The following is a 17,673-nucleotide window of genomic DNA, read 5'->3' as shown; positions in this document are numbered from 1 at the left end:
CAGGCTGACATAAACAGCAACAAATGGTAGATCACAAAAATCAGGCACTTTTCATTTCCTGTTTCGTCGTACGTATGGATTTTGTGGCTGGGAGAACACAAAAGTCCCATAAAAATAATATTTTGATGAAGTATATGCATATACAAATGTGTACACTATATTGTGAGGAAATTGCTGTTAGACGAAACCTAGAATATTAAAAGTTTGCTCAATATGCCACAGTTTAGATGGAAACAACAAACAAACTGAGCTTGTCAGCCAGTTCCTAATTGGGTTTATGTTGCGTTCCAAAACTGAGAACACACTAAAACGTATGAACGAGTATGTGTGTTCAACACGATCTCACAGGAAAACATGACACTTTCACAAAAAGATATATTTTCGTGCATGTCAACACGATTTGTGCATAATTTCCCTGCTGCGACACACAACTTACAAATATATACGTTTCCATTGGAAGTTATTTCGTGCAACTACAACATTTAAAGCTGCAGTATGTAAGTTTTTTTGGCATCATTTGGTCAAAAATCTATAATCATCTTTGAGCATATTGTAATCAAAAGTGTTCTGAACAACAGTTACACAGCAAATCAAGCAGAAAAAGGCAGACTGAGGTGGAGAAGCAACAGAATAAAGTCACAAACACTGAAGAGGAACGGACTGCTTTGCGTCCTCACGACCCTCCGTGACTGTGCGTACACTGGCTTCAGAGGGAGAGTGAGAACAGACGAGAGAAATCGCGTGTAAAGAGAAGCTTATTCAAGGTGAATTCATTTTACAGTCTGGATGATCACATGTGCTCTGTGTGCTTGTGGCAGGGATGAGCTGACAGTAACTACAGAGTGATACGTACATTCATGTCAGAGTCTCTAAAACACCTCCTATAACACATTTGCTGCTATTCTCTATTGAGAAAAAAGTCACTGAGAGCATTCACAAAGACACCGGTAAGGGTGGCTAAGTTTTGGTTTCAAAACGGAGCGGAAAGAGGATTATACAAACTGCAGCTTTATTACCACAACCACAGTGAGGGAAGCCCCCAGCTTTAACACTTTTAAAAGTAATTTAAAGGAGTGGCTCAGATCAACCCAGACTTGTGACCACAATTGATTTAAACTATTATTTTTATAATGCACCCTAGGGCTATGTGCAATGCACTATAGCACTTTAAAAAAAACATTTTTGCAAAAAGAAGCACCTTAGGGCTATGAGCAATGCACTATAGCATTTTAAATAGATATACATGTTTTATTTTTTTAAAGGAGAGGAGCATCTTAGGGACATGTGCAATGCACTATAGCACTTTAAGTGATTTTTTTTTTTTGTTGAAAAATGAAACTCAGGGCTATTTGCAATGCACAGTGGCACTTAAAATAAGTTATTTTATCTTTTTAGAAGATAATGAAACTCAATAATGTAAATTTATTGTATGCACTCCTTTAACTGATCAACTCTGAGTATGTGGAAGTGAACTGCTTTTCTTTCCCCTGTCCTTTTCTTTGCCCTATAGCATCCTGTCCATTCCCTTAATACTGTAGTTCTGATCCCAGTGTTCCATTTAAATGAAAAGTTACTGTATTTTATGATCCCAATGTTCCTTGTCCTGTATGTAATCCTTTTGTATAGTCTTTTGTGTCTCGCCTTGTTTTATTGTTAAGTGTGACATTTTCCTACATCAGCCTGTCGAGGGACAACAGATGGAAATTAGCGTATGGCTATAATCTGACATATTTACATTTTTTTGAATGTTCATTGATATGTACTGTCCTTACTTAAATAAAAAGAATAGATGAAATAAAATAAATATTGGTTATTACAACATTGGACATCAGGTTTTAAGTTATGGTTAAAGTGATTAATCCCATTGACATACAATGGTTTACAATTATTTCCTTATAGCCACAAACAAAAAACTTGCAGGAATCATGTTGCCATGCACGAAAAAATTACATAATGTAATTTTCATGATAGTTTCACGATCCCCTTGAGACTGGGCTGGTGTGTTACCTCTGCATGTGAGCCCCGGGTGACAGATTTCACCACAATGGCTTTGTTCTTTTCCTCGATCTCAAAGCCGTAGTCCTCTTCCTCAGGGTGAATCTGTCAGGGAGAGAATCACTTGATTACTCAAACTTTTACAATATAACATGTGAATGGCTGCCTTGGGTAAACATCTCCTCTGTGTTTAAAACCACTAGTATTCTGAACATGAGCAACTTTCCTCTTCACTGAAAGCATTTCTTTCCTAGTCCTAGTACCTGCTTTGCAAAACTGGTAAATGTAATGCATCGAACACCCTCCAAATGTAAATGATAAACCAAGCTCTCAGTATCAAAGTGCTATATTCATAGCTTTCCTGGTGGTCTCACATATAACACAGTGACGGTTTAGCTTGTAGAAGGCAGTTTTCATCGCGTGTCAGGTGTCCCGCGTCTGTTGTCCAATATTGCATTACCCCTGTGGACTAAGGCTTACTTAAACGCTGTCAACGCCAAACACATTAGCGACTTCCATTAGTTAAGCTGCTGAGGCCTTCTTCCTGCTGCACAGCCCTGATAAGATGGAGATCTCTGCTGCTGGAGATGACTACGGTAAATAAAGAGTTGCTGCACTTCACTTCGATAATGGAGCGAGAAGGGAGATTAGTTCCACTAATCAAATGGATAAGAGCTTTTCCCCCTCTCATGGAAGACCTGATATTATGCCAACCTCCCACTCGGATGTACGTAGAAAAGGATGCTAGTTATGCCTCTGGGTTTCCTTAGGATAAATGGACTTAACTAAAAGCTTCACTTCCCACTTCACTGTGCGGAAACCAACATTGGGTAAATCCAGCACATTGTGAATGCACTTCCTAGTATCGGTAAATGATTTTCAGGCACAGAGTTGATACAAAGCAAAGGGCAAGCTCTTTGTGATGTTTGAGAAGAACAGGAGCGTTGCATAACTACCTCTTTTGAATGAGTTAGAATTACGTAGGTGCAAAAAAAAAAAAACAAAAAACCATAATGGTCCTATCACAGTAGTTTAGTGGTCAGCTATGTCGTCCAAGTGTCTCTGGTGCCTATATTAAAGGTAATGAAGTGTTGTGACAATGGCAAAAGGATGAAATGAGAGTAGAAGCAAAACTCTTCTGAATCAAGAATTGTGAAGATACACCCAGTTTATTGACAAAGTACAACCATTTGAGAGGAGGCCATAGAGTAAACCCATCACCCACTTTGAGTGATATGGCCCTCAGTTGATCTGGAAACAATTTGGGATAACCCGACAGGCAAAGGTTAGGGAGAGTTGTGAGAGGTCATGACTGCTCTGAACTTTTGCATGTGGAGTTTGTGGGCGAGAAGTTGGTAGAGGGGATTTGTAAAGATAGGACCAATAATCAGCTGAGCAGATACCTCCTGTTTTCCTAAGTAGCAACTGTGAGCTGTCAAAGACGCACATGCACGCGCGCAGAAAAAGCCTTTTTTCTCAGCTTTTTGACACAACCTGGTGATTTGCGTGAAACTTGCCTCTATTCAACTGCGGATTACAGAAGAACGAAACAATCTGGTGTCAGAATTCAGATTGTCATAGTAGAAAATATTCTGTGGGTCTTTAAAAATTAGTCAAAATGCTCTAAAATGGCTGGCACTGAGGGGGTAAAAATTTTGAAAATGGCTGGCAGTGAGTTAAGAAACCACAACTTTAAGAAAATAACAGAATTTGAATATTGGTGACAAGGGTACACCAGTACAATTGTGTATTTAACATATTTCTGGGGCGACCCTAAATATGATGGTTTTTGAGAGACAAGAAATGATATTGACAAATTTCTTGAAAAAATGTTTTCAGATTTTGCTTATTTTCCTCAAACTGTTTTTAGTATAAATGAATCTGTTGATAACAAATCTACTATATAAGGAGCTTTCGTGGAGAAAGGGTTGAAAAGGAAGCTGATGTATTGTATGGGCAAGATTTGACTGTGTGTTGAACAAAGAAATATATAAGTTAACACGTGTTTGCTAGTTTATGAATTTCTACATATTTTACACAGGAAGTACTATCCCAATGAGTGGTGAATATATTGATGATTCTTCGCGCGGGTGAACTTAATGTTGTAACTTACCACTAAAGACTTGGCCAATATGTTTTCGATGAGTTTAAAGTCATTGCGTTGAAGCTGTTTGCTCTTGGTATTGGTCCCCTCCGTTTCCTCGTCAGCATAGAAACGGAAGAACTGGGACTCATCTTTAAATTCGCTTTTCTCCAAGACTGTAGGGGAAAGATAAATACACATGTGAACAAAAAAAGTGCATTTATTATCTCGGTCAGGTGAAAAAGGCATCATCGATGGCATAAAAAGATCATAATGTGTTTAACTTGACATTATAACACAATAATGTTCCAATGTGTGCTATGCTAACATTGATAATGCATCGAAAAATAAAGTTAAAATGTCACACGAATGAATTTGAAATGTATTTGGTGCCTCCAAGGTGTGCTAACTGTTAGCACTTGAAGACATTAGCTGCTAACATTAGCTGCTAACAAGAAGCTAATAGTTGATTAGCTTGTTAGCAGATATTATTAGCAAGAATATCAATCCATCTCCACTGCAGCAGTAAAAGGCAGGGTACAACAGACATATTAATTTAGCCAATTTAGTGGGAATAGTTATATTAATGTATTAATTCTATATTATACACCAATAATAGGGAATGTGAGCTTGGTTTAGACTGTTGTGAGACACCCTAATGATGATGTGTTGTTGAAATAGTAATCCAACAATCCAGCAATGCAACAGTAATAGTAATATTAATTAATTAGAAAACAGTACAGCAATTTTAAAACCTTCACGCTGGTTAAGAGCATTCAGAGCAAGAACAAAACAGAAAAATCAGATGTGGGCTGTAGTCTATGAATTTGAAAATTAAATTTCAAATATATGTATTTAACCAATTAACTATTCATGTACAAATAATCATTTATTTAATATTCTTAAACTTATCATTTTGTTACATTTCTCTACAAAAAGAATGTAGTCCCACATGTTGAAACATGTGACGTGCAAAGCAAATGTTCACAGTGTCTCCTTCTTGGGAACATTTCCTAATCGTGTGTGCATAATTCTCCATAGCCACTGTAACATGGGACATGTACAGACAACCAAAAGTACAAAAGTTACCCAGCTGTTCAAAAATTCAGAGCAAAAAAAAAAAAATAATAATAATTCAGAGCACATCTGGCACACACAGGAGGATAAAAATTCATTACACACACTTATGCCACCCCCTTACACACACACACACGTTGGCTTTGCATCAAATCAGATGAAGATCAAGGTAATTCCTCTGAGTCACAGAGGTAATACTTTAACACCACCTATTCATTCAAAGGGTGTGCCTCTCCGGAAACTACCATGGAACCAATAACATACACACTGTTTGACGCCCACATTGTGTGATTATCAGAGAAGTAAGCAAAAAAAAATTGCTTTGTCATGAAAAATGAATTCACTGTCCATAAAGCTTCAGGTGAAATCAGAGGATGTAATAAAATCTCAGTGATTGACGCACCATCAACAGAACCCAATCTATGACACATTTGTCCCTAAAAAATGTATTGTTTTGTTTCTTTTGTTTGAGTGTGTATTAAAGGCACACTGTGTAACTTTTGGCCACTAGGGGCGCTAGACCGGTAACTTTTACGCAAGCGCCTCTAGTGGCCACAAGCGCCGCAGCACTGTCGCAAAAATCAACAGTCAGTCGGGCCGGCCTCCCTTGTCTTTTGATTGTGTATGCAGACAGTAGTTGACTTGTAACTAAGGGCTGGGGTGCAAAGAGGGGCTGGGCTTATTCTACTGCTTATACTACAGTCTATGAGCTGGAGGAGCAGCTGCCACCGCCGTACTCTTCTCCCCGCCGCTGGAGTCCCGGCGCACGGTCTTCCAAGCTTTCAAATTTAAAATAAATATTTTTTTAGTACCACTCGCTTAACATAAAATGCTTGTGGTTTAAACACAGTGTATTATTAATATATTGCTATGTCTTTATCTACCCCATTGGTGTTTGTCTCCTTGCACCCTTTTGATGACTGCCATCAACACCCTAAGTGCCTGCTGCCATGGAGATGTAATAAACAAAGACTGTTGTCATCAATTAAGCCTTCATCAAAGTCCTTCACATTTGACCATATTTCTATCTCTCATTGTTGTTCAACTTCAAGGACAACATTTTCATATGATAATACATATAATATTTCTCATTCCCCCAAATGAATCTCTCTAGGCCTGCATTATACCTCCCAGTTCATAACTTATTGTGGAATAGTACAAGAAATCCTGTCAAATAATTAAATTGAAATCATCAACCATGGCACATAAACTGTTTACTGTATTTACAACAGATAAACTACATAAAAAGTCAAAACAGACGAGTATCACTTAAACTGGGCTGTCTGTTATTAACAAATACTTTGTGACCACACTAAGAAAAATAAAGAGATAAATGTTACGTTTAGTAAGAAATTAAGAGAATGAAGAGTGGGGTCAACACCTTATAAATGGGTCATGATGCTTGGCTAACAAACTTTACATTTAAAATCTGTACTGAATTATAATAATAGCTTTAATTATAATGTTATAAAATGTATAAACACATAGTGTAATCACTCAGTTATTTAGCATACTGAACTAAATGTAGCTAGCATAGCAAACTTGATGTAGAAAGCATAGCGCATGCAACAGGAATATTATTTTTACAAAACACTTGATATCTTTGAAAACAAAAGAAGACGTAGAAAACATTACATTTTAACTTTTATCATTACCAATAAACACATTGGTAAGGCTTGCAGGAGACGCAGGATGCAAACATTGTTAGCATAATGACGGCAAATAATGCAAAGCATGTTGACAAAACTACAGTTTAGAAATATGCTTATATATTTTATGAATGTGTTTTCTGCAGCTTTTTCTAACTCTATGTTTGAATAATTGGATAAATACAGTTGTGGCCCTGAACCAGTGGCCATGGTTCAGAGTGCTGACCCAGACAGACGTGTGGCAAAGCTAAACAGCTCTGTTAGGGTACACGGATAAATGCTGTTTACACTCAACATACCTGGAACCAAAGCTGCTGCCTACCATAACATGATCAGATGTGAGAGTTAAGATTGAAAAAGCAAAATAATGCCTTTCAAACTTTGCACCATGTTTGATTCTCTGCCTCAACACAGTTAGAAATCACAACTAGATGTCAACAAAATATAAGACATACAAAGGTATGTGATTCCTGTGTGTGTGTGTGTGTGTGTGTGTCTGTGTGTGCGTGAAAGAGTGAAATGAACTAACCGTGATGCATGAAGCCACTGTTACAGAGCCCCACACCCAACGTCACAGCATCCTCCCTGGTCGAACAGTCTCCCTGGGAAACAGAAGTGATGACGCACACAATCAGTCAGCCACAGCCTGTTTTCACCTTCTAACACTCAGACTAACTCCATCACTGCAGGTAAAACTGTGAGCTATGACCAGCACATGTTCATTACTGAGAATCCAATAAAAACAAATGAAAAGGAAAGATTCATTGATCTCGACTGGTACTGGTATGTTGTCATGGGAACTACTGGGGGGATTTCTAACTATACAACAGGTCAATGATTTGAGTGTGCTTTTAAGATGCTTTGGTGTCATGGTAAACTCATTGGGGTGGAGACTGGAACAAGAAATTCCTCATCTCATCAAAATTAATTTGCACAACAGAATCTTTGTCAGGGTTAGAAGCTGCTAACATATCCTGTTAATGTTTCCTATCACTGTATTGCACAGTTTACATAGTTATTATCATGTTGCTTAGAGTGTATTTAAAAAATTGTTCATATAACTTCATCATGCTATTGTAATATTGTAATATTGTTTTTTATTCTGTCTGTCTGTTGTTACTATGAATTGTCCTGTTTTTTCACTGTGTATCTCTACCTTGTATTTTTTATTAACCTGCCCATGGACTGCAGATATATATTAGCTATTTGCTAACTCTGGTACAATTGACAGTTGTCCCTGTTAAATAAACAAATCAATGGAAAAAAATGAAATTAAAAGACTGGAAATACCATTTACTGCATATTTGCACTAGAACATTGTAGACAACGCACGCCGAGCTGGGAGGAAGAATACATGCACTTGAATGATGACTTCACCTGAACGTTAATGGTACTTAATGCAGAACTGTAGGTGATGAGCTCTGTGAGATGGCTTATTGTTGTAAATGGCGCTAGATCAATAAAGTTGTATTGAATTGACAATAGCTTTTTTTTTACCTGTGAAAGTAGCCAGTCCACCAGCTTGCTCGCAGGCACCACAGATTTAAAAGTTTTCAGGTGATGGTCTCTGTCCCTTCAGAAGCAAAGAGAAGATTCACACAGTTACCTTTCTAGCACACCAAGCATGAAGAAACACATTTCACAGTCGCTGGCTTCACAAATAACAAATCGGACAAAGCTCTTTTTGTGCTTAAAGCGCAGTGAAGCCCAGATGTGGAGGAAAGCTTTCATAAGGTGAAGTGTCTTTGAAACACAGCTGCTGAGTTACTCTGTGCTTCAGGGGTCATTGTACAGTCCAAGCACCAAGCTTCATCTCAGCCACAGTTGTTGGTCACAATGATTTTATTCACGGGAAAAATCTACTATCTATTGGACCTTTGATTTCCAACTGTGTGACTACCAAAATGAAAGGAGTTTGCTTATAAAACAAGTTGAAGCTTCTTCTTACATCAGCTAACATTTAAGACCATGTCTTATTAGAGTTGGGCGATTTTGCTTAAAAAAAACAACAAAAAAAAAAACATACATTGTCAAAAGTGCAACTTTATTGAATCATTATTAAATGAGGTTCTGTCATTCAACAATTTCAGGATTTAACCCAGGTTTAAGCAAATGTGCAACAGCACATTCACGGTAGCCTTTAGCATTTCAGCATAGTGCAAATAAAAAATTAAACATGCCTGTGGCACATACATAGCCTACTCAAAAAATAAACAAATCTAAAGAAAGACGGGGCCGGCTCACATTGCGCTACGGTAACCCACAGGGACGGAATGCGAAAAAGTCAGAAAAAAACTGTGGTGGGGGGGGGGGGGGGGGGGGGAATATTATTATTATTATCTTTTTTTTAACTTGAATTTGCAAAATAAATAAAAAGTTTTTGTGTCGATAAATCGATTAAATCAATGTTTTTGCCCAGCCCTATGTTTTTAACTAAAAAAAAAGAAAAATAAACACCTCAAACTCGTGCTTATCCAGGAGCCACAAACCACTGAAAATAATAGCTGAAGGTAAACAATTGAGGAAATACACTAAATTATACTAGTTAAATTATAAACACTACAGCCCTTTCAGAAATTTACATGAAATTCAGATTCAATATGTTTGTAAGCTTTTATAAACAGTAAAACAAAGACCTTTACTACTTTGTTGTATATAAATGAACAGAAAAATATTCTAATTCCACTTAAATTTAAAAGGAAATATGTCTTAAATATCTGATTTGTTCAGGAGTTTTAAAGGTATTTCTGGCCTTCTGACACAATGTGATGATATTTTTTTAAATTTTTTGGCAATATATTTGGTACAATATCAACAGTTTATTCATACATCAGTCACAGCTAAACACTATTCACTTTTATTTCACGTGTGGCCTTTTTTCAAAATGTTACATTTTTCTGCACACACCACATTAATGGCACTTTACACTATTTGATTAGTAACAGTAAAATGCTAAATTTAACAAGAAGATGGAAATAATATTGTAAAATATTGTTGCAACTGCAGTATTTAGGTTTTTTTTCTTGCATTTAGCATGAACATGACTTTTGCCGCCATGTGTCCTTTAGATATGTGGGGGCTTGAAATTAGCCCGTCTATTATTGCATAACAATCTTTTTAACTAAATTTTTCGTACATTTCTTGCAACAACAAAAAAAAAATGCAAACTTTGTTCCTGTTTTTTTTCCAGTCCACAAGAGCAAAATGAGAACACGATAACTTTTCAAACCTCCACCCCACCAGGAATATCTTTAAAACATTTCTAACCTAAAATGCAATATCTTCAGTGCACAGAGAACAGGCGTTACTTCACTAACTAGGAACATATCGTTAAAAGTATTTGTTGTTTAAAATGTATTTGTTCCTAGTTTCAAGATACTTTTAATCATTAAATTACCCTCACCTTTAAAAGTTTCAGGAATCAGAGCTCACTTTGTGATTTTTCACCAGCTCATTAACATATCCTTACTACATCGCTCCATTAACAGTTGCTACTTACGGTGGCAATTTAGTGATGAATGTAAAAGAGACTGTATTACATAACAAATAGCTGGCAGGCGGAGGCACCGCCTTTGTATGATAATAAGATTTGTCCTCGGACCAGGAAGCTCTTTGTTCACTCCAGTTGCCGCTCTGACCACTTCAATCAGTGGGTGAGTGATGGAGGAAAGACAGAGAGTCAAAGGTGGATGAGCATGAAAGGACGGGCTTGTGTGTGTGTGTGTGTGTGTGTGTGTGTGTGTGTGTGTGTATGCACAAGAGGGGCTATAACGCTCTTTTCAGGGCTGCTGTAAATATTCAAATGTAGATGGAAGCACAAACATTACATTAATATTCAAAACCGAGGGACAGTGACATGTATTCAACCATTAGCTTAAGCCGAATGTAGGCAACTGGTGGTCACATGCAGCCCTCACTCTAATTTTGTATGCCCCCCCCCCAACACATGCACACAAAATGACAAAAAAAAAGCATACAAAACAGAAAGAAAAATTCACGAGACAACAAAAATGCACAAAGTGACAACAAAAACACAATGACTCTAAAAACACACAAAACAATCATGACTCCAAAATTAGAACAAATATAGCTATGAATGACTCCCAAAACATAAAATGACAAAATATACAAAATAACACACAAAAGTGAGAACAATACACAAAACGGCAAAAAAAAAAAAAGTAAAAAATATAGCAAAAACACACAAAACAACAACAAAAGTAAACAACAATAAAAAAAAACACAAAATGACCACAAAAACACAAACCCTTTATTCTCTACTGGTTTTAACGTTCAGAGTAGTGAAATGCCAACATGAATGTTGAAATCGTGGCCCTCCGAACAGACAATCACATTTATGTGGCCCCTGCTGTGATAAAAGTTGCAAACCTTAAGTTTTTAGGTCAAAGTTGACAAAGCATATAATGAAAATCTTAGTGAGTGAACGGCTCTCTTTAGTTCACAAACATACTTTCATAAAATCTGAAACTTTGTGTTCAGATCACTCTTATCACACCTAGAAAAACCAAGGTCGGACTGTAACCAAACCACTTTTTGCATTTTAAGCATCAAACTCAAACATTTGGAAGAAATAGATAAAACACTTTGTTTTTAAATTTGTGAATTACTTTTAGAAAATATTTATTAAACATGTGCAGAAAAGGTTGTAACAAATGTTGACATTCAGCAAAGATTACGTTAAAGACCTAGAGTTATTGATCATTGTAAGCACATTTTTGTGAACTTTTTTGGCATCACCTGCCATGTCTAAATCTCCAGAGCATGAACCGACTGGAGCCAAAAAAAAAAGAACGGTTGAGGCTGGTTCTTTCCACAGTTTGTTCAGTCATTACAGAGCAAGTGACGTGAACCTTCGATGAATATGCATTCATGCACCTGGAGAGCTGTGGCATTAACATATGGTGGAAAAGGAACGGGTAGAGCAGGCAGAGAGGAGGAAGAGGAGGAGGAGGAAGAAGAAGAAGAAGGCAGGTACTTACTTGATGACAGGCGTGTGGAGGCTGTGAAGGCGGCAGTACAGCCTCACACCCTGAAAGGGTAAAAAAAAAACAAAACAGGGGATTGAGTCATGGATCGCACACACCTTGGGTAAATATCTACAAATGTAACTTAAGCACAACAAATCTGTGGGAGAAGGATTCCCTGAGGAGATGACTTTCCAAACCATTGAAAATATGTTGGCCAAAGCACAATGCCTTTAAGTCACGTTTATTCTTTATTGAACTTTTGGAATTCACTTTATGTTTTATAGACATCAATATTTTTAATAATTATTAGATTAGTACATATTCATATAATATAGGCATCAAAAATTAGAACAAAACAATACAAGAGTTAGTTAACAGTGGATTTTAATACCCTGTTATATATTTGCAGCTCAAGCATTTAGCAGTGACTATCATTTGATCTTGTTTTATTTTGATATTTCCTTACTGACAGCAATGGGGATCTCATGAAGAAAAAGCCTGCTTACCTTTGACATAATGTCTTCCATCTCACTGCGAGCCTTGTAGGTGCCGTCATCGTAGCGGAAGCGATACATCACCTGCTCATTCTTGAACTGATGCTTGTCTGACACTGAAAGGCCAAAAGAGGAAGAAAGCTTCAGCTTGGTTGGGTTCAGCTAACTCCAATATTGTCCGATCAGTGCAAAGAAAATAAAACTTGAATGTGAAACTCAGGTGATTATCAGCGTTTGGTTGGGTTGTCAACTCTCTTTTAGTCTGAGAGAGAAATATCTGAAGTTGTTGGTTCTATTTGGATATTTATTCAATTAAATTTTCAATTCCACTTTATTTATATAGCGCTAACTACAACAATAGTCATCTAAAAAAAAACTTAAACTAGTCATCTTTGAATGGAAAACAAATGAAGTAATGAAATAAAACATGTACAGTAAGTGACAATATACACCTATTCAAGTTGGTTGCAACCTGCCAATAACCAACAAAGCATTGTCATCAAATTTTGATGATTATGACTTAACACATAATGAAAACCCAAAATTCAGTGTCTCGGAAAATTAGAATATTACATAAGATCAAATAAAAAAAAGGACATTTTAAACAAAAATGTAAGGCTTCTGAAAAGTACGTTCATTTCCATGTGCCATGCTCTCTTGTTCTGCGAGTGTTATTATGTTATGTCACGTTGTAACTACAATTCTGTTTGTCACAATAAGCTCCTCTCATCCCCACTTTCAGCCATTGTCATGCAACATCTCACCATGGGACAAACCCAAGCTTCAAAAGGTGGATGGTTGGTTTCAGTTAGCTGAAGATCTGCACACAGCCTGATTTTTTACCATTACTCAGGCTTCTATCCACAGCGTGCATTCAGAACAGTTTTCCAACCCAAACATGCTGAAGTACCTCAGTATTTGTGGTCAGAGTTTAAGATTATTTGAACCCAACCTTAAAAAAATGCTGGCAAAAGAGACAGAAGCCATTAAACTGAGGTTTATGGGGACTTTAATAGCTACATTTTTTTTAAACTTAATTTGCTGAGGGTGTTGGAGTAATGACAGCTTGTGTTGAGGCAGCCATGACGGTTAAATATTTAACATAGCACAAAGTGGCCAGCTCTTATAAATCCACACAAGCAGCATTAATGAGCATGGAACGTCCAAAACAGCCTCTCATTTATAACAAATCAGAAAATGAAGACTGAATAACACACACACATGCACTGCTGCACACGCTGAGTGAATTCCACCAAACAACAGCAGTATGGTCTGGTCCCACCACAACAACTTGGCCTGCATTCAAATGAGCTGCTGGTTTCCCAGTCTAGACTTCAAACCCGTTCATAAAACAGAAAGAAATGCAAACAGCCACCGTTGACTGTCAAATATATGATCTTAAAGTACATGAAATGATAGCTACAGTAAAAACACAGCTAAATATTTACCACTCAAGCATGAAATGGTACGTAGCGGTGGTTCAAGCGTGCTCCTAATTGGTCGCATTGAGTTATAAAGTGTGGAGCAACTTCATTTCTGCTGCAGAGGATGGAGAAATGGACCAACTTGACATTTCAAATAAGCATGATGGACAATTAGCAGTCAAATGTCACATTAACCAAACTCATAATTCCAGTAAGTTCATTTTGTCTTCTTTATTAAAATATATAATAAGGTTTCGTTTATTCAGACAAGGTTGGGTTTTTTTTCAGGAAATTTTATCTGCTGACATGTTTCGACTGTCAACTGCCAGTCGTCCTCAGAGGTGATATGCCTTGATATGCCCTCCGAGTTATCTCATAAGGAAAGCATCAAAGCATTTTCTGATGGCTTTCATGTGTCCCTATGAGTTCAGAGGCATATCACCTCTGAGGAAGACTGGCAGTTGTCAGTCAAAACATGTCATAACATTTCCTGAAAAAAATCCTTGTCTGAATAAACACAACCTTAACATAATTCAATGTTTCTCAAATTTTTTTGGCTCAAGTACTCTCTTTTCTTTCTGAATCCATGTACCCCCTTTGTCCAACGAAAACATTAGAACATTGTATCAATTCTATGATCATTTTGTGCTTTGTTTTGTTTTTGTTTTTTGTGTCATTTTGTTTTTTTTGTCTGCTCTTTTTATTATTCAGTATAATTTTTTTTTCTCTTATTTTGTGTGTTTTTGTTGTAGTTATGGTGTGTTGTTGGTATTATTTAAATTATTCTCTCTCAGTGTGCATGTGTTTTTTTTGGTGTCGTTTTGCATGTTTCCCTGTTATTTTTGTGTATTTTCAGTGATCTTGTGTATTTTTCTCTCATTTAGTGTGTGTGTGTGTGTGTGTGTGTGTGTGTGTGTGTGTCATTTTGTTGTATTTTGTCTGTTCATTTTATTATTCCGTATATTATTCTCTTATTTTGTGTGTTTTTGTTGTCGTTTTTTGCGTTGCTGGTAATATTTACATACAACATAAAACCCCATAATGCTTTCATTTGTTAGTCTTGAGAAACACTGATATAAGTAACCAAACTCATCTTTCTTCTTTGCAATCTTTGCACCATTTTTTCAACATGACTATAACCTCAGACCACGGGGAGTTTTAATGAGTTTGGAACCAAAATGAATAAAATATACTGGTAATTTACAAAAGACAAAACGTCAATAACAAAAACAGTCAGAGAATAAACAAACATACCGGTATTGTGAAGAAAAAAGAAAAAAAAAAGACTTGGAATACTTGTGTAGATGAGAGAAATGTTGAAAGCACAGAGAGAAAAGGAGCTTTTGTCTCTCACCGTGGTGAATGATGCCATTTTCCAGCAACGCTTGTCCCAGATTGACCCCTTCATCGGGTTTCGTGATCTCCCCACTTTCAATCAGCCAGGACACAAACTCACTGAGAACACATGACAAATATACAGGTGTAATGAATCAATGAGGTTATCTAAAGTGGGATTCTTTTGTAGTTACAGTCATAAAAAGCATCCTCATCTTTGGTGAGCGTGCTTGTTTAGTCTGGGCTTGAATTATAGCTGCACATGGGAAACACATGTGGCTCAACGAAGTGTGTTTGTTTCCTTGTATTTCTCTTGATCCAGTTGGTTTCTAAAAATTAAACCAGGCCTTATTTTCTTAAAATGTGTTCATCTATTGACTTTGTTTTGTTCATATTTTCTGTGGAATGTCCACGACTTTGAGACGCAAGCCCAAAACATAAATTACTGGCAAAACCTTAAAGCATTTCATAAACACCCAGATTAAAAGCAATCAGGAAAACATGCGTGATACGTTTGATTCATTATAACACTTGGCCTCCAGCTTAAAGCCACATTTAAGCAATTTTACACGCCAAATCAATTTCAACAAAATTACAAACAAGTAATTTGAAAAGTTGACAACATTGTATGAGTACACACCCAAATGCAAAAGCCAATTGAATAAATACCAAAGGTAAAGTAAAAGTGCAAGTTTGATGTTTTTCACACTGATTCAGAGATTTGCATCTCTCAATATTTACTTATCCGACATTTATAAAGTTTTGCAGGAAAAACAAAACCCTGCTAATTCAAAGTAAAAAGCTAAAGCTAATGCTTAAGCCAACACACTACAGTCACAAGACTTTCCTACACCTCCAACATCCAACAAATCATTTTTAATTCAATGACTCATATCCTGTTTATAAGAACACTAAAAATCTTACATCAAGCGAAAAGTGTGGTAAATATTCAATATGAAAGTGTAAGCTAATTTCATAATCCTAGCATCGAGTTTAATATAAGGAAGAAATAAATTAAAATACAACTTTTACAATTTAAAACACATAAAGCTACTAAATGGCTGAAAATATTGTATGAGACGTTGGCTGTTTTAAGCGTTTAATTCTCGTAGGTGTCGTACTACAATATTTTGTGTGGATATATTTGCTAGAAGAGGCTATTATAGAGCAGTTAATATAAAACATTTAGCACAAATATCAGGATAGGGTTTTCTCAGCTGAATTTTTTTACTGCTTGACAACTTATGGCTACAAAAAGGTAATATTTACTGTATTTTTATGTTGTTTCTATATGGGTAGGACTAATAATGGGGGTATCCCGATCCGATATCGGTCCGACATCAGCCTGAAAAAGAATATCGGATTCAAATTTCCGAATTTCAATTTTTTATTTTTTTTCGAATTGATTTTTTATTTATTTTATTCAATTGTAGAATACTGTAGATATTATGATGAAGGTTAAAAATCATGTAACCAATTGGTTAATAATAAATGGATCAGTTTTTCTCATACCTACTGTTGCATGAGTGAGTAACATCACTTGATCAAGCCTTTTCTAACATTCCACACTACAAAATAAGTAACTATTATTTTTTTTATTAAAGAAAAATAAACGTAATAAAAGTATGTATGATTCATGCTGTTCAATATCGGTATCGGCCGGCACGCAAGGCTGCAATATCGGTATCATATTGGAAATGAAAAAGTTGTATCGGGACATCCCTAATTCTTGCAGAAATGAGTTTCTCTAAACCACCATATTATTGTTATTATTATGAATTTTATATTATATTGAGATGACTTTGTTGTACATTGCGCTATACAAATAAAGTTGAGTTGAATTGAATTGATCAAATATTGCTCATGTCAACTACACGTAACACGTGTATTAAAATATCCAAATGATAACACTTCAGCTTTTTACCCTCACAGACAGAGTGTACTAAGCAAATGTTTGAAAAGCAAAATTACATTTTGATTTATCTTTGCATGTCATGCTGCAGAGTGAAATCATTTCCCCAGATGATGAACACCCACCTCGAAGAGAGCTGCTGCGTGTCTATGTCATTCCCTTCATTAATTCTGAGATTCAACACTTCAGTGTGGGAATCATATTCCTGCCTGTGTGAACTCTCTTCATACATGTGGATTAGCTATTAGGAGGACATTCAATATATGAATGTGTCCGTCCTATTGCTAAGCATATGCAGATTAGTGTGAGTATGAGGTCAGTGCACACATGTATGATCAGAGGCCACCTTGAGCCATCTGGCTGTGATGCTTTTTGTGTTCACTGTGGACGGGCGTCCAGGTGCAGAGACCAACCAGTGGTCAGAGGACGAGGATGCTGCTGCTGCTGCTGCTGCTGTTGCTGCTGTGTGAGCACAGAACACTCCAGAAGGCTTTTTCATCTCTATTTCTGTGTGCAAAGGGTTTGTTTTTCCACAGTAGGATTTGCGTATGTGTGCATCCATTGTCTCCTATTATGCTCCTGTTTGAGCCCGTGGCTGCTAATTGACAGGAATCACGTGAGAGGGAGGGGGTTGTTTGTGTTACGTAAGTCAGGCTAATTTTGAACTCAGAGCTGCCATTGAAATGAATAGCATGAGCAGGAATATGGTGAATTGG

The 17,673-nt window shown here is 36.7% G+C and overlaps 1 protein-coding gene across 1 annotated transcript in view; it reads right to left on the bottom strand.

Moving 5' to 3' along the window:
• Nucleotides 1-17,673, bottom strand: part of LOC114466902 (phosphatidylinositol 3,4,5-trisphosphate-dependent Rac exchanger 1 protein-like) — a 121,325-nt gene that overhangs the window by 40,528 nt on the left and 63,124 nt on the right. The window contains 7 exon segments of the mRNA XM_028452772.1: nt 2,008-2,100; nt 4,109-4,254; nt 7,334-7,406; nt 8,302-8,377; nt 11,805-11,854; nt 12,299-12,402; nt 15,065-15,165. Of these exon segments, the coding sequence (XP_028308573.1) occupies nt 2,008-2,100; nt 4,109-4,254; nt 7,334-7,406; nt 8,302-8,377; nt 11,805-11,854; nt 12,299-12,402; nt 15,065-15,165 (643 nt within the window).

The sequence above is a fragment of the Gouania willdenowi genome, chromosome 7 (assembly GCF_900634775.1).
Source record: "Gouania willdenowi chromosome 7, fGouWil2.1, whole genome shotgun sequence".
Taxonomy (NCBI): Eukaryota; Metazoa; Chordata; class Actinopteri; order Blenniiformes; family Gobiesocidae; genus Gouania; species Gouania willdenowi.
The sequence above is the reverse complement of the archived record's forward strand: the minus strand, read 5'-3'. Positions and strand labels throughout refer to the sequence as shown.